At 45.1% G+C, this 27,200-nt stretch overlaps 1 protein-coding gene across 3 annotated transcripts in view; it reads right to left on the bottom strand.

The window, feature by feature from the left end:
* LOC138435918 (apolipoprotein L3-like) overlaps positions 1-27,200 on the bottom strand; it is a 39,360-nt gene that overhangs the window by 9,468 nt on the left and 2,692 nt on the right. The window contains exons 1-3 of one of the 3 annotated variants that reach the window (XM_069581155.1): positions 9,920-10,044; positions 9,712-9,835; positions 789-897 (exon numbers count right to left, since the gene is read on the bottom strand). In XM_069581155.1, the coding sequence (XP_069437256.1) occupies positions 789-819 (31 nt within the window). In that variant the 5' untranslated portion in view covers positions 820-897; positions 9,712-9,835; positions 9,920-10,044. Of the gene's footprint in view, positions 1-788; positions 898-9,711; positions 9,836-9,919; positions 10,045-27,200 lie in introns of those variants that run through there. The other 2 variants (XM_069581154.1, XM_069581153.1) reach the window with 2 other exon arrangements.

Here is a 27,200-nt window from a genome sequence, read left to right as displayed (position 1 = left end):
GTTATGACCAACCTAGATAGCATATTCAAAAGCAGAGACATTACTTTGCCGACTAAGGTCTGTCTAGTCAAGGCTATGGTTTTTCCTGTGGTCGTGTATGGATGTGAGAGTTGGACTGTGAAGAAGGCCAAGTGCTGAAGAATTGATGCTTTTGATCTGTGGTGTTGGAGAAGACTCTTGAGAGTCCCTTGGACTGCAAGGAGATCCAACCAGTCCATTCTGAAGGAGATCAGCCCTGGGTGTTCTTTGGAAGGAATGATGCTAAAGCTGAAATTCCAGTACTTTGGCCACCTCATGTGAAGAGTTGACTCTTTGGAAAAGACTGATGCTGGGAGAGATTGCAGGTAGGAGGAGAAGGGGACGACAGAGGATGAGATGGCTGGATGGCATCACTGACTCGATGGGCATGAATCTGAATGAACTCCGGGAGATGGTGATGGACAGGGAGGCCTGGCGTGCTGCAATTCATGGAGTCACAAAGAGTCGGACAGGACTGAGCGACTGAACTGAACAGAACTGAGTATGTATATAGCTTCCTGCTAAAGACAGCAGGGGGGTACTCTCTCTGTCCCCTTCTGATGTCTATGTCAGAAGCTTTCTCTATCTCTTTTTACTTTAATAAATCTTTATTACACTAAAGCTCTGAGCCATCAAGCCTTGTTACTGGCCCCCTATTGAATTCCTCTCCTCCAGAGCCCAAGAATCCTGGTGTCTTTAACGGCTCAGCAACAATCTCTCAACACCACTCTCACAAGTAGAAACCAGTCAGAAACGAGGCAGCTGATTACCTGAGCTTCCCCTACGGTCTTCTGAGCTCATGGTGGCAGCAGCTGCGTCTCAGAGATCTTCCTTCAGCTCCTTGTCTGGGTCGGGCTGGAAGGAGGTGATGCTTGACCCCTGGGGAAGAGAAATCAGGCCGTGGGCTCCATCGGTAGTGAGCAGTGGCTCAGGGAGCAGCGAGGGGCAGGTCTCTGGCAGCTTCCCCTGCGATGACCACAAATGCCACTGGGGACTTCACCTGGCATGCCTCTCTGTCTCCTGTGCTCTGCTGGCTGCTAGCTAAGAAAAGTTGCTCATCCTCCTCCCAGCTCCCTCCAAGCCAACTCAAAGTCCTGCCCTCCTGTTGGGGCACAAGGAGAGGATAATCAGACAGGAGACAGCCAGTTGTGAAGTTATCAAAGCAGTAAAACCAGAGGCAGAAAAACAGATGGGGAGGGAACACTCTGGAAATTATGTGAGGTTGGGAACACTTGTGCTCACTAATTGGTAATAACTAATATTGGTCCATTGTCTATGACGTGCAGGCTGCTGAAACTCATCTAAACTTGGGTCAGCCCAAGTTTGCATGCTGCTACCAGAGTCTGGACTTGAACCCAAGTGTTTCTGATCTAAATCCCAGGTTTGTGATGACTATGCTCTACTCCCTTTAATGTAAAAAAATATTTAATTGTGGATGTATGCTTATTGGAAAATAGCTCTTCTTAATTAAAATGATGTCTTGCTCCTGTGCTTGAGTCTCTGCCTTGATAAAGTTCCTGATGATACAGCTCCCACAGTCTGCACCCTCCGTGCTTCTACAAGGTCCTTTATCCCACCAGAGCCTGGAGTCCCTCTGGCCCTGCCCCAAATCTTGCATTCCTCTCCTGGGTGGCTGAGGACCCCGATGGTGCCCTACCCCCTCTGCTGTCCTCCCCTGACTGGCGGACTTTTAGGCTATTTCTAACTCTTTTATGTAAACAATAGTGCAAAGAACATTCTCCTTGTAAAACCTTCACCTGTATTTGAGCCTGTTTCCTTAAGCTATTTCTAGAAGTATAATTACCAGATTAGAAGGCATGAACACCTAAAAAATTTTCGTTCCTAGCTCCAAACTGTTATGCAAATGAATTACAGCAATTTACATTCATACTCATAATATATGAGAGTACCCATCCTTTCAAACGTACTCATTCTCAGTGGACTTATTAAAACAAAAAAACAAAAATCCAGATATTTTGGGATTTATTTCAATTCTATTTATGTTTAGCTCAATCTGTGATATCCATTCTTTGATTAGTGCTAAATCCTAATGCTATTATAAATTCAGTTATACTTTAAATTAATTTAAAATTTTACCCATGGTAAACACATAAGATTATTATTGAATCAGAATATATAATATTAAATAAAAGATTAAATTTTGGATAATAAAATAAAAAAAAAACCCTAGATATTTATATAGAGACTAGTTTGGTTCTTCTTGTGATTGTGTTGCCTTGGGAAGTGAAGGTTGAGAGCAAATGTTGGTTATATTTAGCCACATTTTTAAGAACACTTATTAACTACCTCTGCTGAGACCTGAATTAAATGATAGCAAAGATACTTATAGGTATAATAACAGCTATTGATAAGTGACTTGTGTTTGTGGTCTTTGCTCTGCATTATTATTTGCCATAAAACTTTACCAATGATAACTCGTATTTCATTTCATTACCTTTTGAGATATGTACATTGTATCAGTATTTTCAGAGAAGGAAGCTGACTCACAGATGTTACCTGACTTGCCCAAGGTCAGAAGTCTTGCCCTTGGTAGACTGGATTCCAACCTCCTCACTGGGCTCAAGAACCCATAGCCTCCCTCTCCCCCCTCTGCTGCTAATAAAAACAAGCATGGGGGCAACAGGAGACCAGAGTCTTCAACAAATGTTTGAAGGCTCACTGGGTGGAGAAGTGATAGCTGAGTGAAGAGGAGCGCAGTAGAGGGGAGAAACAGGGTGGGTGTTCACAGGAGAGAACGGTCCACTGGGCAGAGCCCCGGAGAGGGAGCAAGATGAGAGGGAGGCCGAGGGGAGAGCAGGGGACAAGCCCACACCCCCACACCCCATCCCACATTCTCAGCAGCCTTCACTCTTCACCAGACTTTTCAGAAAGCTACAATAAGTGATTCAAAATTTTACAGTTGGTATTTCATTTCTATTCATTATTTTGTGTTTTTATCTTTTAAGATAGAAGACTATTTAAACATTAGAAATGAATCTACTTGTTAATCAGTATAAAAATTAAGGCGCAATGCTACAAGTTGGGAGCTGATGCACTGAAGGGAGTATGAGGATTAATATTTCATTTTACAAAACAGGGAGTCAAGAAATCCTGGCTTCAGTTGAGGGCTTAAGAAATAAAGGAGTAAACAAAGAGCTTACAAGTACCAAGTTTTCCAATAGAGGGTATAAACTTAGTGATAAAAAATGATATTAGGAGAAAGTGGGGAAAGGCATAAGAAAAAGTATACAAACAAGTGAAATAATTATTTTTTTCCAAGTAAGAAATAAATAATAACAAAATTTTTAAATCATGAAAAAGAAAAATACAATATCTAACATGAGCTATTTCAAATCTTGAAAGATGGTGCTGTGAAATTGTTGCACTCAATATGCCAGCACATTTGGAAAACTCAGCAGTGGCCATAGGACTGGAAAAGGTCAGTTTTCATTCCAATCCAAAAGAAAGGCAATGCCAAAGAATGCTCAAACTACTGCACAATTACACTCATCTCACACGCTAGTAAAGAAATGCTCAAAATTCTCCGAGCCAGCCTTCAGCAATACGTGAACTGCAAATTTCTAGATGTTCAAGCTGGTTTTAGAAAAGGCAGAGGAACCAGAGATCAAATTGCCAACATCCGCTGGATCATCGAAAATGCAAGAGAGTTCCAGAAAAACCTCTATTTCTGCTTTATTGACTATGCCAAAGCCTTTGTGTGGATCATAAGAAACTGGAAAATTCTTCAAGAGATGGGCATACCAGACCACCTGACCTGCCTCTTGAGAAACCTGTATGCAGGTCAGGAAGCAACAGTTAGAACTGGACATGGAACAACAGACTGGTTCCAAATAGGAAAAGGAGTACGTCAAGGCTGTATACTGTCACCCTGCTTATTTAACTTCTATGCAGAGTACATTATGAGGGGCTGGCAGAAGCACAAGCTGGAATCAAGATTGCCAGGAGAAATATCAATAACCTCAGATATGCAGATGACACCACCCTTATGGCAGAAAGTGAAGAGGAACTAAAAAGCCTCTTGATGAAAGTGAAAGAGGAGAGTGAAAAAGTTGGCCTAAAGCTCAACTTTCAAAAAACGAAGATCATGGCATCTGGTCCCATCACTTCATGGGAAATAGATGGGGAAACAGTGGAAACAGTGTCAGAATTTATCTTTTGGGCTCCAAAATCACTGCAGATGGTGACTGCAGCCATGAAATTAAAAGACACCCCCTTGGGAGAAAAGTTATGACCAACCTAGATAGCATATTGAAAAGCAGCGACATTACTTTGCCAACAAAGGTCCGTTTAGTCATGGCTATGGTTTTTCTTGTGGTCGTGTATGGATGTGAGAGTTGGACTGTGAAGAAAGCTGAGTGCCGAAGAATTGATGCTTTTGAACTGTGGTGTTGGAGAAGACTCTCAAGAGTCCCTGGGACTGCAAGGAGATCCAACCAGTCCATTCTGAAGGAGATCAGCCCTGGGTGTTCTTTGGAAGGAATGATGCTAAAGCTGAAACTCCAGTACTTTGGCCACCTGATGCAAAGAGTTGACTCATTGGAAAAGATTCTGATGCTGGGAGGGATTTGGGGGTGGAAGAATAGGGGACGACAGAGGATGAGATGGCTGGATGGCATCACTGACTTGATGGACGTGAGTTTGAGTGATCTCCGGGAGATCGTGATGGACAGGGAGGCCTGGCGTGCTGCGATTCATGGGGTTGCAAAGAGTTCGACATGACTGAGCAACTGAACTGAACTGAACTGAATTGAATATGTATTAGCTATTGTGGTGGATGACTTCTCTCTTTGTACCAGGCAAGATTCTAAGTGCCTGGTAGGCATTCACTCACTTTTTGTTCTCATAATGACCCTGTCTGTAAAAAAGAAAGCAGAAGCTCAGAGAGGTGAAGTAATTTACTCCAAGGACACAGCTAGTGCTGGAGCCAGAATCCAAGACCAGGTTCCTGTCTCCTGAGCACACATTCTCACACTATTCCACTTCCCAATGTAGAAATATCATTTAAAAACATTGATTAACAATCTAAAGAAATAGCTTTTTTGGGGAGGAATGAGCAGAACCTTCTGTACAAATTGATCTATTTTAAACATATGCACTTAGGATGTTGGATTGTTTTAAATCTAAGACAGCAGCAGTCACTTTATAGCAGTCAGTAACCCACAAAATGGGGTGGTTTCTAGTGCCGCCACCTAAAAGATGATTGAAGGTGGTTGAATTAAGTGCCAACAAGAAATAAGCCTGACTCTTGCTGTGACAACTGTCCCTGTAGGAGACGTCTTTGTGTTGATGAAACCAACTTCTCTAGAAAAGCAGGGATGATAACAGGGTTAAACCAGAGTAATCAGTGTGAACTGTGGCCTTACACAGACACATTGTCCAGCAGCATCTTGCCCACCCACATGTGCACCCATGGGCTTCCTTCTGTCCACTCAAAGGAAGGAAGACCCCCTGCAGGGGAGGTGAGGCCCACAGATCGGCATCTCTGCTACTCAAAGGGGCTCCCACATATAACGATGATAATAAATAAAAAGATGATGATTACCATAAATATGTTTCATTGGGCCAGGCTGAGTCTGTGAAAGGCCATGAGTTCATAATAATGTTTAAATGAGAGGACTTTAGAGAAAGTGTGGCCAGAAGGGGAGACCTAAAGGTTAGAAAGCATGAAGATCCTCTGGAGAAGGGAATGGCAACCCACTCCAGTATCCTTGCCTGAAAATCCCATGGACTGAGGAGCTTGGCAGGCTACAGTCCATGGGGTCTCAAAGAATTGGACACGACTGAGAGACTTTCACTTTCAGTGGCAATGCAGGAGACGCAAGACTCAAGAGACGTGGGTTCAGTCCCTGGGTTGGGAAGAACCCCTGGAGAAGAAAATGGCAACCCGAACCAGTATTCTTGCCGGTCCCTACTCTGCAGTGTCCAATCTAGACCCGCCCTATTTCCTCAGCGCCTCCCCCGAATCCCCCTTACCTGAGCCCCCATCCTAGCATCTTTCTTTCTAACACTTTCTCTCTGCAATAGCCAGGGTTACCCTTCAGGAAGAATAACCATCAGCTTGTTCACTAGGGAGTATGCCTGGTGGTGGAGGCTGGAGGCACTGACTGTGTGGATGGGAGAGAATTCACACAGGCAGGCCCACCTCCAAGCAGCTTCCTTTCTCTGTCCAAGCCACCCTGCTCTTATTCCCTGACTTCTCCATTTCCAGCTGCTGCTCTTTGTTCTCAGCCTAGATCTCAACACACAACGTTCCTTTGGCCTTGAATGCTCCTTACAACCCACCTGCTCTCCTGAAATTCTACTTCCTCCAATGCCACTTGCCTTCACCCTGGACCCTTCTGCCTCGCGTCTCAGGGCCTGGACATCAGGGATGTGTTTTCTGGGCTGCTCTATGGTGAAGGGTGTCTGTATGACTCTGTCCTGCTGAAGGACACACAGGGGAAGACAGCTGAGGGGTCTGGGGGCTCCTGCGGTAAGGGAAGGAAGGAGAGGAGAGCTGGCTGCCTCTGACTCCTTCTCTGCCTCAAAGCTGCAGGACTCTGGGAGCCAGGGCAGCCAAGGAAGCTGAAACACAAGGGCCAGGAGCCAAGGCAGAGACAGGAGAAGGGTGCGGGCAGAAAGGGCTGATCCTGGATGATGCCAGACACTTGTAAATGCATGTGGACCCTGCCCCTCATCCTTCCGTCTTTCCCTCCCAATCTTGTCCTGGTCCTGGCCCTTGTCTGGGGCCTCAGCTGCCTGTGAATGCTGATGGTGCTCCCTCTGCTGGATTCCTATCCGGAGCATTTTCCTCTGTTAGCCTCTGATTGGTCCCTTTCCCAAAAGGCTGTTTCTGAGAAAAGGGAGGACTGCTGAGAAGCCCGTTCCTGCCCAACTGCATGGCTGGACACAGAGCCCTTCTCTTCCCGTGGGCAGACAGAAAGTGAAAGTGACACAGAGCCCTTCTCTTCCCGTGGGCAGACAGAAAGTGAAAGTGAAATTGCTCAGTCATATCCGACACTTTGCGACCCCATGGACTGCAGCCTATGAGGCTCGTCTGTCCATGGGATTTTCCAAGCAATAGTACTGGAGTGGATTGCCATTTCCTTCTCCAGGGGATCTTCCTGACCCAGGGATCGAACCCAGGTCTCCCGCATTGTAGACAGACACTTTACCGTCTGAGCCACCAGGGAAGTCCTCAGACAGAGATTCTACCAAACATCTCCCTCTACGTGACTTCGGGGCATCATCCTCAGGCAGGGAAGGGAGTGGTTATGGCAAGATCAAGTGCAGAGTCCTTAGCCCAGCACCCAGGCCCTCCTGTCTTCCTCACCTTCCTGCCTTCTCAGAGCGTGATCCAGGGGCCTTGAGCACTCCCAGCTCCCTGGACTCTGATTTCCCCCCAGCTTCCAGGCCTTCGCTCAGGCTGCCCCTTCCCCTGCAGGTGGTGAGACATTTCCCCACCTGCCTCACCAGGTGAAATGTTCCCTGACCTTGGAGGCCCAGCTCCAAATCCTCCTCCCCCTGCTGTCTCCCCCAGTTCCTCTCTCGGGCCCCCTCGAATCTTGCACTTTCTGCCTGTGGGTCTGTTTGTGTGGAGTTTCTTTAGCTCCCAGCACCAGGTAGGGGCCCTAACTCTTCTCTGCTGCCCTGTCTGCTCCAGGGCCGCTGGGGCTCCCTCCACCCTCCCAGGCACAGCCTGGCTGAAACACAAGGTGTGGGACCTGTTACAGTGATGTGAAACAACCAGCTTCTCAAAGCTCTTGTTTTACCTGCGTGGCAGTGATTCTATTTGTTTTCCTTGTCTGTCTTGATGAAAGGCCCTTTCTGACAGACAGCACTATCAGATTTCTGAGTGTTTCCATATATGGGCATCCTTGCTTTCCAAAAGATCACCCTGTGTAGTGAGACCTGCATGGCCTATTCCCTAGGCCATCGTGGTTTAGGGAAGCTTTTGTAGGGACACTGTACTTTCAGGTGGCAGGAGACACCTGTATTTCCTCATGTCTCCTTAATCCAGACATATTTTTATAGGAGGAGAAAGAGAAAGAGAGAACTGGGGAGAGATATGGGTCTTATCTAAAATGTGATACCGGCCTGAGCCTTGAGCCGGACATTCCAAAGTCCCTGCTCCCACCGGTTGTCTGGGCCAGGTCTGGGTGCACAGCCCAGCTCTGTCCAGCCTCTTGCTCTCTGTTCCATAACTGCTGTCTAAAACTTTGTGAGGGGAAGAGGGAGGAGTCATATCCTGACTGCAATGAATGCTCTTTTGAAGGCACATAAAACGGTGCGTTCATGTGTGACTGTGAAATGTACCCATTAAATATGTTCTTTTGCATGAGAAGAAGGCAAAGAAGAAGGAAATACCAAGGAGGAAGGAGGGAGTAGGAGGTGAGGAGGAAGAGGAAGAAACAAAAAGATTCTAATCAATCAGTGACTCCAAGAGGGATCTAAACGTAAACCAGAAAGAAAAAAACTGCAAAGGTACTGGAAAAGAAATCTTAGAAATAATGTTGATTTGAGGAAACCTTTCTCATCAAGACACAAATCCCAGAGCCATAAAGAAAAGTCTGATTTATATGACCTCTTAAAAATTAAACATTGCCGCAGACACCATAAAGCAGGTCAGAATACAACGGGAGGGCAACAGACGCTTTTTGCAGTATTTACAGTACACAAAGGTGAGCATCTCCAACACATATCTAAAATCCACATGAAAAGACTGAAATCAATTTTTAAAAACTGAATAAGAGATCTGAGCAAATGATTCCCGAGGAGCTGACTTGCCCAGGGTCACACAGCTCTCGGTGGGCAGAGAGGAGGCCAAGACCAGTGCTTCTGACATGGATATGTGAGAGGAATACTGTGGTTTTAATAAACCAAAAGTTACCAAGATTGTTTCTGCCTTTAAAACACATAGATCTAAGCTCATGCCCCTCCTGTTACACTGACCTGTCTACTGTCTGGGTTTTTATCTTAAGATGGCAAGGCCAGGATCTTAATGTGGGCATCGTGCAGTGAGCCCTTCTCACTTTGTCTGCTGGGCCATCTTCCCTACACAGGGCCACTCATCACCTACATCCTGAGCTGAGGCCCATTGAGCACAGGAAGACAGTGCCCTGCGTCTCCCCGTTTTCTCTCCTGCGCTTCTCCAGGCCTCAGTTTCCCCTCAGGGCCCGGCTCTGAGCAGGCAGTTAGGAAGCAGGGATCAGAGGGTAGGTGATGAAACCTGGATTCCTTATATCTCAAAAGAAATCCTATGCCCCATTGGCCTCAGCACAACCCCCTGGGGGAAGCCTCAAGGTGGCCGGGCCACAATGAGGAAGGCTTCTGACCCTCCTGCCCTTCTTCACCCCTTCTGATTCCTCCAAATTTCCCAACACTCACCCCCAACACTCACCTTCCTTCTGGGGTCACTGCTCATGTCTCAGAAGTCGACATCCTGAGCTGAGCCCATCTGAGCAGGTGTCACCCTCCCTCTGCACTGTTTAGGGGCCCAAGGGGTGGGAGGAAGCCATCAGACTCACTTGCCTCCATAACCAAGCTCTGCTCCTGCTTAACCCACCATGTCGGCCATGACCTCACCTCTCTGAGCTTCCATTTTCCCTTCTTCTATCAATTAGTGACCATCATCAGACCATCGTCCTGAGGATGGGGAGATGCGGGGCGGGGGGTCCCACCCTGCCTGCTTACCCAGAAGTCTTCTCTGGCTGAATGTAAACAAGATCCAGTTGTTCTCAGCTATGCCAAGCAGCTACCAGCTTTTTGACTCTGCAATAACCACACACAACCTCTGAGCCCAGATATACCTGGAAAACTGAAAGGGAAAGTGAAACTCTCATCTCTGAGTGGCTCAGGTCAAACACCCTGTCCACCAGGCCGCGCCCTGGGCTATTCTCACCCTCCCTGCTGATGTTCTTAGAAAAACAAGCCCAGTCCTGACATCCAGGTCCTTCTGGGCACGGACCATCCTGTCTCAGGCTTCACGATGCCACCTGCCACCAACTGACTGTGAAACCCTTGGTCAATCACTGCCCCACTCTGTGAACTTCTTCCTGGCTCCTTCCACCCTCTCCACCCACTAACCGCCTGCCTGCCTTATTCACCTTTTTACCAGAATCACTTGGCACAGTCTCCCGGAACACACCAGCTGCTCACTGAATACTGGTCGTACTGCTGCTCCTGAGGGCCACACCTATGTGGGTTCTAGGCATTTGCTCATGCAATTCCTTCTGCCAGGGACATTTACTCCTACCACCTAGAAAAATCATACTTCCTAGGAAGCCCAAATCCGTTATCACCTCTTCTGAGGAACCCTCCAGGATCCTTCCCTGCAGAGTCCACTGTCACCAGCTCTGCTCACAGGGTACCTGGGAGAGGGGCCCGAGTCTACCCCTCAGCCACTCTGTCCACACCCCAATCCCACCTTTTTGATCACGTCCCTCTAGATTAAACCCTGCTGACAGCGACATTACTAGTATCTTCAGGCGCTAGTGCCCTCAGGCAACTCACCTGAGGAGGCCCAGCCTTGGTGGTGAAGGCCATGTGGATGGATGCCAAGTTCGTGCAAAGGGCTGAGAGTATGTTGCTCTTTGTTCCCTGAATTATTTGCACTTGACAACAGGCCTCTTTTCTCCAAATGGAGGAAAGCTAGTGACCTGGCAACTCAGAAAATCTAAAACAGAAAGCCAGTCTTAATTCCTGTTTGGATATTCAGCAAAGGGCTGAGGTGTATGGAGGGCTGAACGCGTGCCACACTCTGTGCAGGCGCCGTCCACACCTTGCCTGTTTTGCTCTCAGCTCTAGGAAGTGTCAACTCCATTTCTCAGATAAAGAAACAGAAGAAAAGGTCCCAGAGCCCGAGAGTCGTGCAGCTGGACTGCTGGTGGGCTTTTCTGCTTTGCCCCAAGCAGGAGGAACGGCGGTGGGGCTGGATTCCCCCTCACCATGGAGGCCTGCCTGACCTTCCATCTGGGCTGCTTCATCCCAGGAAATGTCCCTGTGTTGTCATGGTCACCTTCCCCAGCCTTAGAAGGAGGCACACAGGAGTGACAGGTGTCACCCATGCGGACCAAACACTATGGTTTGGTTTTACAATCACCCTGGAACAAAGGCCAGGAGTCTGATCGGATTTTGCAAATAAGAGGGGAGCGGTGAGGCAGGGGATTTCTTTCAGCAACTCAGGGGAAGAGCCAAGATTTCAATCAAGTTTGAGATTTGCCACTTGCAAATACCACTCCTAGTTTAAAGTTCTTTTTCTGTCCCTTTTTCCCCCAATAAACTCTTCTCTCTTTCACTAGCATGACTTTAGTTTGACAGCCAAGCAAAACCACAGTGAGAAGAAGAACTCAGTTCAACATCCATTTAAGTGATGGGAAGGTGATCATCAAGGTCCTCTGATGAGAGTGCAGAATGGACACTGGGTGTTCCTGGACTCGATAGACACCAGCTCACAGTAGAGCCACCAAGGGGGCTGCAGACTGAAATCAAGGTGTGGATCCGCACGCCCTTTCGCCACAGTCACAAGGAAGAAAAGCTTGTCACAAAAGGACAGACACTGCATGACTCTACTCAAGTAAGGTCCTGAGAGCAGTCAGACTCACAGACCCAGGATGCAGAGGCACCTGTCGGGGTGGAAGGGAGGGAGAGCGGGGTGTTACTGTTTAATGGGGACAGAGTTTCACTTTTGATGTAAAACATTCCGTGAGTGGAGGGTGATGCTAAGTGCATGACAGCGTGGGTGTCCTTAACACCGCTGAACTCCACACTCAGCAATGGCTAGTCTAGGACTTCCTGGTGGTGCAGATAAGACTCCTCCTGCTAATGCAGGGGATTCAGGTTCAATCCCTGGTCCAAGAAGACTCCACATACTGGGGAGCCACTAAGCCCGGGTGCCTGTGCTGAGCCTGTGCTTTAGAGTACATGAGTCACACGCGTCTAGAGCGTGTGCTCTGCAACAGGAGAAGCCATCGCAATGAGAAGCCCGAGCAGCATAACAAAGAGGAGGCCCCGCAGGCCACAACTAGAGAAAGCCGCCCCAAGCAAGGAATGGCAGCCCACTCCAGTAGTTTTGCCTGGAAAATCCCATGGACAGAGCCTGGTAGGCTACAGTCCATGGGGTCACAAAGAGTCGGCCGGGGCGGAGCATGCACATCAAAGCAAGAAGAACCCAGCCAAGTGAAAAATCAAATAACTGAATAAATAAAAATTGTAAAAATGGCTAAGATGGTAACTTTGATGATTTTAAAAATTTTAAATAAATTGTTAAAAAGCCGAACTTTATGGAAAAACATAGCAGCATATGAACCCTTTACAATCTGCAAAGTACTTTCACACACATTATTGTGTAAGCCACCACAGCCCTCTGCTGACAACATTTATTATCCCTGAGTCACAAGGGAAAACGAAGGTTCAGATTTGCCCCTCAAGTGGGGAAACTGTGTGGGTCTCCCTGCCTCTTGTTTTGGTCTGTTTTCTGGACTATGCCTTTTCCTTAGAGGAAGAGAAATCTTTAAATCCTTGAATAGTCTAAAAATGTAATTTTCTTCCACAATTGCTCCATGTTAGCTTGAGATGAGTCACAATGTCAAATACCACTTGGCCTAAGAAGTGAGCCCAGCTGCCAGAGGCCCGAGTGGGCACTGGGAGCTGGGTCCAACCGAGCCCATGGGGACCCACTGCAACTGGCACCAAGCATTAACTCACTCCTGGAGCAGCCCCACCTCAGGGGGAAAGCTGCCTGAACTCTTTTGTCACAGAGCCTCTGGGCCCTGTTTGGCTGCGTCCATGACTCTGCATCTTCCGTGAGCGGGGAGAGAATTTGCCATCACACAGCCCTTTTAGGCTACCCCAGGTTTTGCAGTGACTTGGTTTCCTTCCTAAAGAAAGAGTGAGCAGCCTGTAGAGTCACTGAGAGGATGAGTGAGACAAGGCAGGGACTGGGCTTGGCGAACTGTAGGTGCTCAGTCAGCAGGAAGTGCTGTTTTCTGGGCTCACCATGTCGGCATCACCTCCTTTCCTCTTTCAAAACCTCCCTGAGTTGCCTGCCATTCTCATCATTCCTGTGCGTGGCTAAGAAAGCAGACTTAGAGGATTCATTCCCTCACTTCCCAAGGTCACAAAGCTGGCCTCACCTCCCCTTCACTTATCCAACGAGCCTTACCTCCGCAACTCAACTCTTGAGTCAGAGACTAAAAAAATAATGATAAGTATAGACTCACAGACAAAATCAGACAGTTGTAAAATTGCTACAGAGAGGTCCTGTGTACCCTTCACCCAATTACCCTGCAGTGGTGATATTTTATGTAACTGCAGTCACTATCAAAATACAACTAACTAGAATATAGATTGCACTCAAATTTTACCAGTTTCTGCATGCTCTAGCTTTCATGTCTTTGAGATGGTCCTACCACATTGTATCACATGTGCAGATTCATGGAACCATCATGACAAGTGATATACAGAGTGTTCTGTCCCCACGAAGGAACTCCCTGTGCTGATCCCTTGGGGTCACCTCTTTCTGGGCCTCCTCTAATTCTGGGCAACCGCTGATCTGTTCTCCATTCCTAGAATTTTGGCATTCTGCAAATATTTTATAGGTGGAATCATGTAGCATGTAACCCTTTAAGACCGGCCTTTGAATTTTTTACTTTTATTTTTCAGTTGTGCCATGTGGCATGCAGGATCAAACCTGTGGCTCTGGCAGAGGAAGTGCAGAGTCTTAACCACTGGACCCCCAGGCAAGTCCCAAGACTGGTCCTTTTAAATTCACTCAGCAAACTGCTCTTGAGATTCACCCAATGGGCTGCGAGTATCAGTAGTTCACTGCTTTTTGTGATAAGTAATCCTGGAGCCATAAGAAAGGATTTTGGAGGCCTTGCCCTCCTCCTCCACTGTGCCGGGGTCCCCTCCAGAGCCCCCAGATGTGCTTCACCTCCAGGAACCCGCAGCTCCATGCCGGGAGCCAGCATGAGGAGTCCCGCCCGTGGCAAAGGATATGAGGTTAAGGGGTCCGACAGGCAAAGGCGAGTCCGGCCTTAAGGGGGCCTCATTGGATTTTCTCAAGCATCTATGCCCAAAACCAGAGTCTGCCTGCCTTACTGCATTATGCTTTCACCAACTCCTCTGACATTAACAGGGGGCTGTCCCCCACCACCTTCCTCTAATAGGAATTAACTTAGAGCTCCAGTCAATAAGTCTCCTGGGCGTAAAAAGAAAGTCTCAGCTTAAACCCCTTTGATAGCTTTCTAACTTACCTGACTGGTATGTCCAGACTATTACAACTACGCATGTGATTTTTTACAGCCCCCCAACCACGAGAGGCACAAAGTTTAAAACATCTTAAAAATACAGAGCCTTTTCTAAAGAGCTAAGAATTATATTAGTGTAGGTTTTCATTATTGAGTTAATGACTGCTGCCAGGCCTCCATATTCTTTATCTTTTGGGCACCTGGAGGATATTAATCAATGTAATTGGGATGTAGAAAAAGAACATAGTAGTTTTGATGTTAGCAATACTAGACTTTTGAGTTAATGAACTGTCTCTTTGTTATAAATCACCGTGCTCCTCTTTCCTCATTATCAATTCTTGTGTCCTTGCTACGTAAGAATGTAACCTTAATTAGTGCTTTCTGAGAGTGGCACCAGACTTTAGTAAGAACAACACTTTTAAGGCAAATAAGTTTTCTGGTTGATGGACTCTTATCAGAGAAGGGCCATAAAATGCTAATAGGCCTCCTGGCCAGAAGATGATGTAAATCACCTAAGACTTGTGCATACAGCTAGGTATGCAGAGAGACAGCCTGGTCTCGATAAGAGTCAGGGCTGCTGACCCTGCATTGTATTATCCACTGATCTCTATGTACAACCAAAAGTATAAAAACATTTCCTGGACAATAAAGGATGGACCAGCCTCTGGAAAGGCTGGTTTCCCCCGTGTGGTCTTTTCTCCTTCTCTTCTTTTCTGGCAGAATTCCCATCTGGAGTGTGGAGGCTCGTCATGTCTACTTACTTGCCCTGGCTTCTAAGACCCACGTGAGAGGGAGCCCAAGGCGGGGCACCCTCCGCTATTCAAGTGGCGCCGGTGGCCTACGTAGATGGCGCAAGTTTCTTGTCTTGAGACTTTATTAGCTTTCCACGTAACCCAAGTTATTCAGCTTCTTTTCTCCGCTAATTTTCCTACTACACTATTCTTTCCTAATCTCTCTTTTCTAATTAAATAGTCCTTTCCCACACGCCGACTCTGTCTCCTTTTCGAATTACCCTGGATCCACCGGGGCTGGACCCCGGCAAGTGATGCCTGGAACAGGCTATTCGAAGGTAGGTCTCAGAAGTGCTCAGTAATTCGGGATGGATAGGATGCCACTCGGGTTCCTAGGACCCCCCTGCATAAGATAGGTAGGGTTAGAAGGAGTGGGAAGTGTTTTAAATGTTGAAAGAAACCGACAGGTTGAAAGAAACCCCCTTGGCTAAGTTAGAAACCTTGGCAAGGTAGAAACAGAATCTTCTTTACTAAACTTAATTTTCTGACATGGGTAACAAAGAGTCAAAAGAATGACAACTCTTTATAGAACTAATTTTGCAACTGTTCAACAAAAGAGAAATTTAAGTTAAAAAGGCTAGTGTTCAAATCCTTTTTTAAAATTTGTATAAGAACAATGTCCTTGGCTTCCAGAAAAGGGCACTGTTACTTTAGATACTTGGGTGAAGGCAGGGAAACAGCTAAAAACTTACTATGCTTTTGCTCTGTGGAATATGATTAGAAATGTTCTGGACCCCTGTCATGAGGCTGTTAGATAGACTATGGGAGAGGCTATGGTGGTGGATGGTGGTGGGTCTTCACCTTCTACGCAGATCATATTTTCTGCCCTTGACGAATAAAAGGGGGGAGACTATGCTTTACCACCCGAGGAAGGAGAGGGCTTACAGGATGCTGTACCGGGCGCCCTGGCGAGCCCCCTCCCCTCTACACAAACGTTTAACAGTTTATCCAACACTTTCTGACTTAAGGCAACTAAGGCCACCTCCACTTGCGCCTCCCCAGGGCTTAAGAATTCCCCACTTTGCCTCCAAAACCTCCCAGAGCATTGCCTAAGGCTGAAAAAGATAAAAAGTTTTTTTGTACAAAGTAACTTTGAAAGTGGACATGACACAATATGCAGAGCATGCTCCTCGGAGAAAATCCCTCCAGGGGGGGCCTCACCCAGGCTAGGAGAGAAGGGAGCCGAAAGGAGACTTGGCAACAATATTAAACCCTGACGTGCCGTTACTCCAGTTCCAAGGGGAGTGGCTGGCCCCCTGCCTGAGGACATTCTGCACTTGTGTTAGGGCGTAGCTCGCTTTCTTTTCAAGGAATTTCGGTGGTGCCTGGTGTAGTAGATTCTGATTATACTGAGGAAATTAAAGTTTTAATCTCACTGCCTACTAAAACTGTGCAAATTAATAAAGGTTAAAGAATAACACAGCTTTTGCTTTTACCTTATTATCCTACAAGAAAAACCTTGACTTCTCAAGCTAGGGGCCCCAGAGGATTTGGATCTAGTGATCTAGCTTTTTGGATGCAGGAAGGTTACAGCTTCTAGGCCTTTAAAAGATTTTTTAATTCAAGGAAATAAAATGTCCGGGCTGTTAGACACTAGAGCAGATGTCTCTTGCATTGCTGGGAAAGACTGGCCCAGCTTCTGGCCCACACTTACTACTGAAAATGAGTTGGTGGGATTAGAGAAAGTGGTAGGCAGGATGGGGGTGCTGCAGAGAAAAAGGTGAGGGAGAGTTTAGAACCTTGGAGAGTAGTGAGTTCTCCATTGCTGGAGGTATTCAATCAAAGATTAGATGGTAGCTTGTCATCTAAAAAACTATACACCAGATTTAGGTTACAGAAGGATAACTGGAGAAGCTTATAAAGATATTGTGCAACACCTCTTTACTTGCTTCTCATATTCAGGTCTGCCAAAAGTTTTGAAAACTGATAATGCCCCTTTGAAGCTGCGGAGAGATTGTTTACTAACTGTAAATGATTTCCAGAAATTATTAGGGGATATTAATTAGATACACCCACAACGCTGGATCATGGAAAAAGCAAGAGAGTTCCAGAAAAACATCTATTTCTGCTTTCTTGACTATGCCAAAGCCTTTGACTGTGTGGATCACAAGAAACTGTGGAAAATTCTGAGAGAGATGGGAATACCAGACCACCTGACCTGTCTCTTGAAAAATCTGTATGCAGGTCAAGAAGCAACAGTTAGAACTGGACATGGAACAACAGACTGGTTCCAAATAGGAAAAGGAGTATGTCAAGGCTGTATATTGTCACCCTGCTTATTGAACTTATATGCAGAGTACATCATGAGAAACGCTGGACGGGAAGAAACACAAGCTGGAATCAAGATTGCCGGGAGAAATATCAATAACCTCAGATGTGCAGATGACACCACTCTTATGGCAGAAAGTGAAGAGGAACTCAAAAGCCTCTTGAAAGTGAAAGAGGAGAGTGAAAAAGTTGGCTTAAAGCTCAACATTCAGAAAATGAAGATAATGGCATCCGGTCCATTCACTTCATGGGAGATAGATGGGGAAACAGTGTCAGACTTTTTATTTTTCTGGGCTCCAAAATCACTGCAGATGGTGATTGCAGCCATGAAATTAAAAGATGCTTACTCTTGGAAGAAAAGTTATGACCAACCTAGATAGCATATTCAAAAGCAGAGACATTACTTTGCCAACAAAGGTCCGTCTAGTCGAGGCTATGGTTGTTCCAGTAGTCATGTATGGATGTGAGAGTTGGACTGTGAAGAAGGCTGTTGCCAAAGAATTGATGCTTTTGATCTGTGGTGTTGGAGAAGACTCTTGAGAGTCCCTTGGACTGCAAGGAGATCCACCCAGTCCATTCTGAAGGAGATCAGCCCTGGGTGTTCTTTGGAAGGAATGATGCTAAAGCTGAAACTCCAGTACTTTGGCCACCTCATGCGAAGAGTTGACTCATTGGAAAAAACTCTGATGCTGGGAGGGATTGGGGGCAGGAGGAGAAGGGGACGACAGAGGATGAGATGGCTGGATGGCATCATTGACTCAATGGGCGTGAGTCTGAGTGAACTCTGGGAGTTGGTTATGGACAGGGAGGCCTGGCGTGCTGTGATTCATGGGGTCACAAAGAGTCGGACACAACCGAGCGACTGAACTGACCAACATTTACAATGGACTACTGCAGATTTAAAGCCTTTGTTTGATTGCTTAAAAAGCGATCCTAATCCCAGTTCTAAGAGAAAGTTGATAATGAAACAGAGTCGGCTCTTGTTAAAGTGGATGAGGCTTTAAATGATCAGTTAATTAGGATTAATATTACCAAAATTGAGATTATTCTTGCCACAAAACATACACCTACAGGATGCTTGTGACAACAAGGCCCATTGGTTCCATCGACCAGTGACCCCAAGAAAAATAATTTTATCTTATCCCAGCTTGGTGGCACAATTAATTATATATTAAAAAAAAAAAGATGGTGTGGAACTTTTGGAAAAGAAGTAGCAAATATATTAATTCCATTCAATGAGGATCAACTGCAAGTCTTTTACAAAATAGTGATGATTGGCAAGTTGCCCTGATAGATTTCAGGGGTCAAATTTTATTTCATTTGCCCTCAAGCCCCCACAGTAGTTAAAAGTTCAAAAATATTTGATTGGCGGTTTGAGGATACCTGTGGAACTTTCCAACCCTATGTAGTTCCTATGCTCCCCTTTACCCTATGGGGGAGGGACGTGTTGTCTCAAATAGGAGTTGCTTGGAGAAGGATTTTCTCAATTTCTTAGTTATCAATAGGCGGAACAATTAACAATACTTTATATATTGTTATAAAAGCAGAATATAAATATATTTGCCTAATTACTGCTTGCTTAATTAGGTATGGGTATAAATAAAATATAATAAAGGTATTCCTAATTCTATTTATAAATCTATACTTAATTTTTTGTATATGAATTAATATGTATACTATATAGACATATTATATATATACTGTATAATTATATATATATTGCAGTAATATAATGTGTATGTGGCTGATATTGATTTGTATAGATTGGTGTGCTGTGATAACATATATTATGTATACTGTATAATTATATATGTGTGACATGTATTATTACAGTACATTGGTATGTGTTGGTTGGTATTAGTTGTGCACATGTTGTATTGCTGTAATATATATTAATTAATATATTAATTATAAAGATTAGTTCAAGTATATTGATTTATATATATTATATGTCAATAAGTTTATACTTGTTGTCATATATAAATACAGTTTGCATTTAGCTATATCTGTATACCGAAATGAGATAAGGAGTTTAGACCTAAATTAACATATCCCTAAATTTATGTTGTTAAAACATACATTTTAAAAATTTAAAAAATTAAATTGACAACTGCTTGATAATTCCTTTGCCATAAAACCCCTGTAGGTGTAATTGGGGTAGCCAGACCAAAAAAAAAAAAAATTAGGTTTATGGCAAAACGGCCCCCTAGAATGGGTCCACCTTCTCGCTCAAGCTAAAAAAGTAGTGGCTTCTATCCAGGCTTGATAGCAACATTGATATTAAAAGGGAGGAAACGGAGCATTGAATTATTTGGAAAAGAGCCATCAGAGATGGTGATTCCATATAACAAGGAACAGATTGACGCACTTTTAATGTTTGATGAAAACTGGCAGATTGCTATAGGAAACTATTGTGGTCAAATTTTGCATCATTTACCCTCACATGCTTTGTTAATTCAAAAATTAAGGAAAGGGAATTTAAGTATAGTTTTCCCCCATCAGATTTTACCACATGCTCTCTTTGTAATAAATAATCTAAATGCTGATTCATCTGGAACAACAAAATGCAAAGCCATTGGTGAAATGGAAGGACCTCCTCTCTGGACAATGGAGGGGTCCTGACCCATTATTAACTAGCGGTCGAGGATGTGCTTGTATTTTTCCACAGGACGCAGATTCGCCAATTTGGATCCCGGGCAGGCTGATTCGTCATGTCACAGCCCCCCAGGCACCTGGTTCCTCCACTGCTGCGACCACCAAAAAAAAAAAAAAAAAGAAAGGGCACTCCTCTGCCGCTGCCACCACACGGAACAGTCGCAGCCGGTAGCCCCCCCAGCATCGGTCTGTGCTTGCTTGGCCGCCGCTGAGCCCAAGGCCAGTTCAGCGGAGGGCAGGGCGAGGGCCGCCCCGCCCGCCGGCAGGAGAGGCAAGATAAGCATCCAGATCCCAGGGGGACTGAGAGCTGCTGCAGCGTGAACTCCGACAGAAAATAATTCTACTTCTTCTGATTTGGCTTGTTTACACGCTGCTTATGGTTTTCTCTTTGCCAGTGATTCCGGAAGACTCAATGTACAAATGAAATATTCAGGTGGCCCTAATGTAGTGTCCCATGAACAATGTATGCTTTCATCTTGCTTAACTCCTCAATATAATGTTTGTTCCTTTGTGGTACTAAAACGTCCATCCTACATTATGGTGCCTGTAACTGTAACTACTTATTGGTATGATAATTATGGTCTCGCTGTGTTAAAACAACTACAAGATTTCATGCCAGCAGGATAATTTATGGGCTTACTAATCTTACGGAAATCAGCTTTAATAACAACAATTACTAAGTCCATAGTTCATCAGGCACTCTATCTATCAGATCTAGGCCCTTAAATCTATTTCTCGCTTCCACTGTATAATCATAAGGGATTTGATTTAGGTCATACCTGAATGGTCTAGCGGTTTTCCCTACTTTCTTCAATTTCAGTCTGAATTTGGCAATAAGGAGTTCATGATCTGAGCCACAGTCAGCTCCTGGTCTTGTTTTTGTTGACTGTATAGAGCTTCTCCATCTTTGGCTGCAAAGAATATAATCAACCTGATTTCGGTGTTGACCATCTGGTGATGTCCATGTGTAGAGTCTTCTCTTGTGTTGTTGGAAGAGGGTGTTTGCTATGACCAGTGCATTTTCCTGGCAAAACTCTATTAGTCTTTGCCCTGCTTCATTCTGCATGCCAAGGCCAAATTTGCCTGTTACTCCAGGTGTTTCTTGACTTCCTACTTTTGCATTCCAGTCCCCTATAATGAAAAGGACATCTTTTTTGAGTGTTAGTTCTAAAAGGTCTTGTAGGTCTTCGTAAAAGCATTCAACTGCAGTTTCCTCAGCGTTACTGGTTGGGGCATAGACTTGGATAACTGTGATATTGAATGGTTTGCCTTGGAGACGAACAGAGATCATTCTGTCGTTTTTGAGATTGCATCCAAGTACTGCATTTTGGACTCTTTTGTTGACCATGATGGCTACTCCATTTCTTCTGAGGGATTCCTGCCCACAGTAGTAGATATAATGGTCATCTGAGTTAAATTCACCCATTCCAGTCCATTTTAGCACACTGATTCCTAGAATGTCGACGTTCACCCTTGCCATCTCTTGTTTGACCACTTCCAATTTGCCTTGATTCATGGACCTGACATCCAGATTCCTATGCAATATTGCTCTTTACAGCATCGGATCTTGCTTCTATCACCAGTCACACCCACAGCTGGGTATTGCTTTTGCTTTGGCTCCATCTCTTCATTCTTTCTGGAGTTATTTCTCCACTGATCTCCAGTAGCATATTGGGCACCTAATGACCTGGGGAGTTCCTCTTTTGGTATCCTATCATTTTGCCTTTTCTTACTGTCCATGGGGTTCTCAAGGCAAGAATTCTGAAGTGGCTTGCCATTCCCTTCTCCAGTGGACCACATTCTGTCAGACCTCTTCACCATGACCTGGCTGTCTTGGGTTGCCCCATGGGCATGGCTTGGTTTCATTGAGTTAGACAAGGCTGTGGTCCTAGTGTGATTAGACTGACTAGTTTTCTGTGAGTATGGTTTCAGTGTGTCTGCCCTCTGATGCCCTCTTGCAACATCTACCATCTTACTTGGGTTTCTCTTACCTTGGGCGTGGGGTATCTCTTCACAGCTGCTCCAGCAAGGCACAGCTTTGCTCCTTACCTTGGACGAGGGGTATCTACTTACCGCCTCCGTTCCTCACCTTCAACGTGGGATAGCTCCTCTAGGCCCTGCTGTGCCTGCGTAGCCACTGCTCCTCTGGTTGCTCCTCCAAGACACCGGCCTTGGCTTTGGGCGTGGGTGGCTCCTCCCAGCTGCCCCTCCTAGCCTCGGGCTTGGGGTGGCTCCTCAGGGTCACTGCCCCTGGCCTCGGGCGTGAGGTGGCTTCTCCCGGTAGCCCCTGACCTCGGATGCCCCATGGAAAAGAAATGCAAAAAAGCAAAATGGCTGTCTGGGGAGGCCTTACAAATAGCTATGAAAAGAAGAGAGGTGTAAAGCAAAGGAGAAAAGGAAAGCTATAAGCATCTGAATGCAGAGTTCCAGAGAATAGCAAGAAGATAAGAAAGCCTTCTTCAGCGATCAATGCAAAGAAATAGAGGGAAAGAACAGAATGGGAAAGACTAGAGATCTCTTCAAGAAAATTAGAGATACCGAGGGAACATTTCATGCAAAGATGGGCTTCATAAAGGACAGAAATGGTCTGGACCTAACAGAAGCAGAGGATATTAAGAAGAGGTTGCAAGAATACACAGAGGAACGGTACAAAAAAGATCTTCATGACCCGGATAATCACGATGGTGTGATCACTCATCTAGAGCCAGACATCTTGGAATGTGAAGTGAAGTGGACCTTAGAAAGCATCACTATGAACAAAGCTAGTGGAGGTGATAGAATTCCAGTGGAGCTATTTCAAACCCTGAAAGATGATGCTGTGAAAGTGCTGCACTCAATATGCCAGCAAATGTGGAAAACTCAGCAGTGGCACAGGACTGGAAAAGGTCAGTTGTCATTCCAATTCCAAAGAAAGGCAATGCCAAAGAATGCTCAAACTACCGCACAGTTGCACTCATCTCACATGCTAGTAAAGTAATGCTCACAATTATCCAAGCCAGGCTTCAGCAATATGTGAACCATGAACTCCCTGATGTTCAAGCTGGTTTTAGAAAAGTCAGAGGAACCAGAGCTCAAATTGCCAATATCCGTTGGATCATGGAAAAAGCAAGAGAGTTCCAGAAAAACATCTATTTCTGCTTTATTGACTATGCCAAAGCCTTTGACTGCGTGGATCACAATAAGCTGTGGAAAATTCTGAAAGAGGTCGGAATACCAGACCACCTAACCTGTTTCTTGAGAAATCTGTATGCAGGTCAGGAAGCAACAGTTAGAACTGGACATGGAACAACAGACTGGTTCCAAATAGGAAAAGGACTCCGTCAAGGCTGTCTATTGTCACCCTGCTTATTGAACTTATATGCAGAGTACATCATGAGAAATGCTGGACTGGAAGAAACACAAGCTGGAATCAAGATTGCCGGGAGAAATATCAATAACCTCAGATGTGCAGATGACACCACCCTTATGGCAGAAAGTGAAGAGGAACTCAAAAGCCTCTTGATGAAAGTGAAAGAGGTGTGTGAAAAAGTTGGCTTAAAGCTCAACATTCAGAAAATGAAGATCATGGCATCCGGTCCCATCACTTCATGGGAAATAGACGAGGAAACAGTGGAAACAGTGTCAGAGTTTATTTTTCTGGGCTCCAAAATAACTGCAGATGGTGACTGCAGCCATGGAATTAAAAGACACTTACTCCTTGGTAGAAAAGTTATGACCAACCTAGATAGCATATTCAAAAGCAGAGACATTACTTTGTTGACTAAAATCTGTCTAGTCAAGGCTATGGTTTTTCCTGTGGTCATGAATGGATGTGAGAGTTGGACTGTGAAGAAGGCTGAGCACCGAAGAATTGATGCTTTTGAACTCTGGTGTTGGAGAAGACTCTCAATAGTCCCTGGGACTGCAAGGAGATCCAACAAGTCCATTCTGAAGGAGATCAGCCCTGGGATTTCTTTGGAAGGAATGATGCTAAAGCTGAAGCTCCAGTACTTTGGCCACCTCATGTGAAGGGTTGACTCATTGGAAAAGACTCTGATGCTGGGAGGGATTGGCGGCAGGATGAGAAGGGGACGACCGAGGATGAGATGGCTGGATGGCATCATGGACTCAATGGATGTGAGTCTTAGTGAACTCCGAGAGATGGTGATGGACAGTGAGGCCTGGCGTGCTGCGATTCATGGAGTCACAAAGAGTCAGACACGACTGAGCGACTGAACTGAACTGAACAATTACTACTGTTATGTTACTACTACTGTTATTGTTACTCTTATTGTTACTGTTACTGGGGAAGCAATATCATTGACTCAACAAGTGCAAATGCCCAATATGTTGAAAAATCATATTTCAGGTGTTTGGAATAGCTCAGATATTAGTTTAGACTTCGGGAAACTTCATAATCAGATACAGACTATGGAACACTCTCGATTAGATTTTACTGAAGCCGGAGCAGCCAATGACTTTTTCCATACATTCTCTAACTTCATTTTTGGAAAGACTATACTGTCTATTGTTTTTAGGTATGTTGCTGTGGGTGCTCTAATCTTGCTCCTCACAATCATTCTTCCTTGTATTGTCAGGATTCTTCGGCAGAGCTTCAGAGGCTCGCTACTGAACTGCAGCTGGCTGCTTTAAGAAATTAAAAAAGGGGGAGATGCCAGGAGCCAGCATGAGGAGTCCTGCCCGTGGCAAAGGTCATTAGGTTAAGGGGTCTAACAGGCAAAGGCGAGTATGCCCTTAAGGGAACCTCGCTGGATTTTATCAAGCATCTACCCCCAAAACCAGAGTCTGCCTGCCTTACTGCATTATGCTTTCACCAACTCCTCAGACATTAATAGGGGGCTGTCCCCCACCACCTTCCTCTAATAGGAATTAACTTAGAGCTCCAGTCAATAAGTCTCCTGGGCGTAAAAAGAAAGTCTCAGCTTAAACCCCTCTGATAGCTTTCTAACTTACCTGACTGGTATGTCCGGACTTTTACAACTACGCATGTGATTGTTTACAGCCCCCCAACCGTGAGAGGCACGAAGCTTAAAACGTCTTAAAGATACAGAGCCTTTTTTAAAGAGCTAAGAATTATATTAGTGTAAGTTTTCATTGTTGAGTTAATGACTGCTGCCAGGCCTCAATATTCTTTATCTTTTAGGCATCTGGATGATATTAATCAATGTAATTGGGATGTAGAAAAAGAATATAGCAGTTTTGATGTTAGCAATACTAGACTTTTGAGTTAATGAACTGTCTCTTTGTTATAAACCACTGTACTCCTCTTTCCTTGTGATAAATTGTTGTGTCCTTGCTATGTAAGAATGTAACCTTAATTAGTGCTTTCTGAGAGTGGCACCAGACTTTAGTAAGAACAACATTATTAAGGCAAATAAGTTTTCTGGTTGATAGACCCTTATCAGAAAAGGGCCATAAAATGCTAATAGGCCTCCTGGCCAGAAGATGATGTAAATCACCTAAGACTTGTGTATACAGCTAGGTATGCAGAGAGAAAGCCTGGTCTCGATAAGAGTCAGGGCTGCTGACCTTGCATAATTTTGTATTATCCATTGATCTCTATGTACAACCAAAAGTATAAAAACGTTTCCTGGACAATAAAGGATGGACCAGCCTCTGGAAAGGCTGGTTTTCCCCGTGTGGTCTTTTCTCCTTCTTTTCTTTTCTCGCTGTATTCCCATCTGGAGTGTGGAGGCTCACCATGTCTACTTACTTGCCCTGGCTTCTAAGACCCATGCGAGAGGGAGCTGAAGACTGGGCACCCTCCGCTATTCAAGTGTGCGCCAGTGGCCTATGTAGATGGTGCAAATTTCTTGTCTTGAGACTTTATTAGCTTTCCATGTAAACCAAGTTATTTAGCCTCTTTTCTCTGATATTTTTCCTACTACACTATCTTTTCCTAATCTCTCTTTTCTAATTAAATAGTCCTTTCCCAGATTTCGACTCCATCTCCCCTTCAAATGACCCTGGATCCACTGGGGCTGGACACTGGCATCTCCCCGCAGGACCCTTGTCACTTGTCACCATGATTTCTGCAGGAAGACAGCTGGTCACGGCTTCCTCCCCTCTGCCCTGTCGTCTCTCCACCTGACTCTTTGTTACCCCTTTCTTGTCCCTTTTCATGATGTACTCTCTGAAACTCTTTCCCTACCATCTCCACAGCTTTCTAAAAAGTACCCTTTAAAAGAATTGAGATATCAGTCACATAACATACAATTCACCATTGAAAAGTAGCTTTTAGTATATTCACTATGTGTACAAACATCACCACTACATAATCCCAGAACTTTTCCATCATCCCCAAAACAATGCCCATACCTATTAGAAGTTAGTCCCAAATCTTCTTACCCCCTGGCCTTGGTCCTATAGTTGCCATCCTCTCATTCTTGTCTATTTCACCAGTTAAGTGTAGAAGTCAAGAGGAAGGCTGAGGGATGGGTGTGGAGGTGGAGGGGTGATCCTTAATCTTGTCTAATATAAGAGCTGGGCTGGGCCAGTCTGGGAACTGAGTCTTAGAAGCCTAAAGGGGTCATTGATTCACAGGCCACAGTGTTGGGATCCCCTGGAGAGGTGAGGGCTCAGACATGGGATCCTGGGAGAAGTCAATGTCAAAGCCACAGGCGACCTAAGCAATGGTCAATTTCCAGAGGCTGTACAGAGAGGCAGCGTTCTGAAAGGATGAGAAGAATCAAAGCCTAGAGGAGGAATGAAGCCTAGGGATGTTTTGTATTGGTTAGGACGTGGATGCTGAGCTGCTGTAACAAAGGGCTCACAAGATACTAACATATTGACTCAAACAATGCAGATGTATTGATTTCAGACACGAAAGTCCAAGTTTCTAGGCATTTAGAAGGTAGGTGGTAGGTAAGTCGACCAGAAGTCCAGCCTGTTATTGCTCAGCCATCATATCCAGTGAGGAGTCTTATTCAATGTGGAACCTGGTTTTCATCACATATTTCAGCCCAAAATAGATCAGAGAAGGACACAGAGCTCATAATTTCCCTTCAAAGGCATGACCTAGAAGATCCACACATTATTCCTCTCACCTTTGATTAGTCAAAATTTAGCAATGAGGTTACACGGAGCTACAAAGGAGGCAGGGCTAAACTCACTGTCTTTTCTATAAAAAATAAGGACACTAGAAATGGCTAAAGTGGTTAATTTTATGGTGTGTATTTTTCCTATAATTAGAAACTTTAAAAAAATGTTTGTTTTTTTT

Source organism: Ovis canadensis, chromosome 3, assembly GCF_042477335.2.
Source record: "Ovis canadensis isolate MfBH-ARS-UI-01 breed Bighorn chromosome 3, ARS-UI_OviCan_v2, whole genome shotgun sequence".
Lineage (NCBI taxonomy): Eukaryota > Metazoa > Chordata > Mammalia > Artiodactyla > Bovidae > Ovis > Ovis canadensis.
This window is presented reverse-complemented; position numbering and strand designations above follow the sequence as displayed.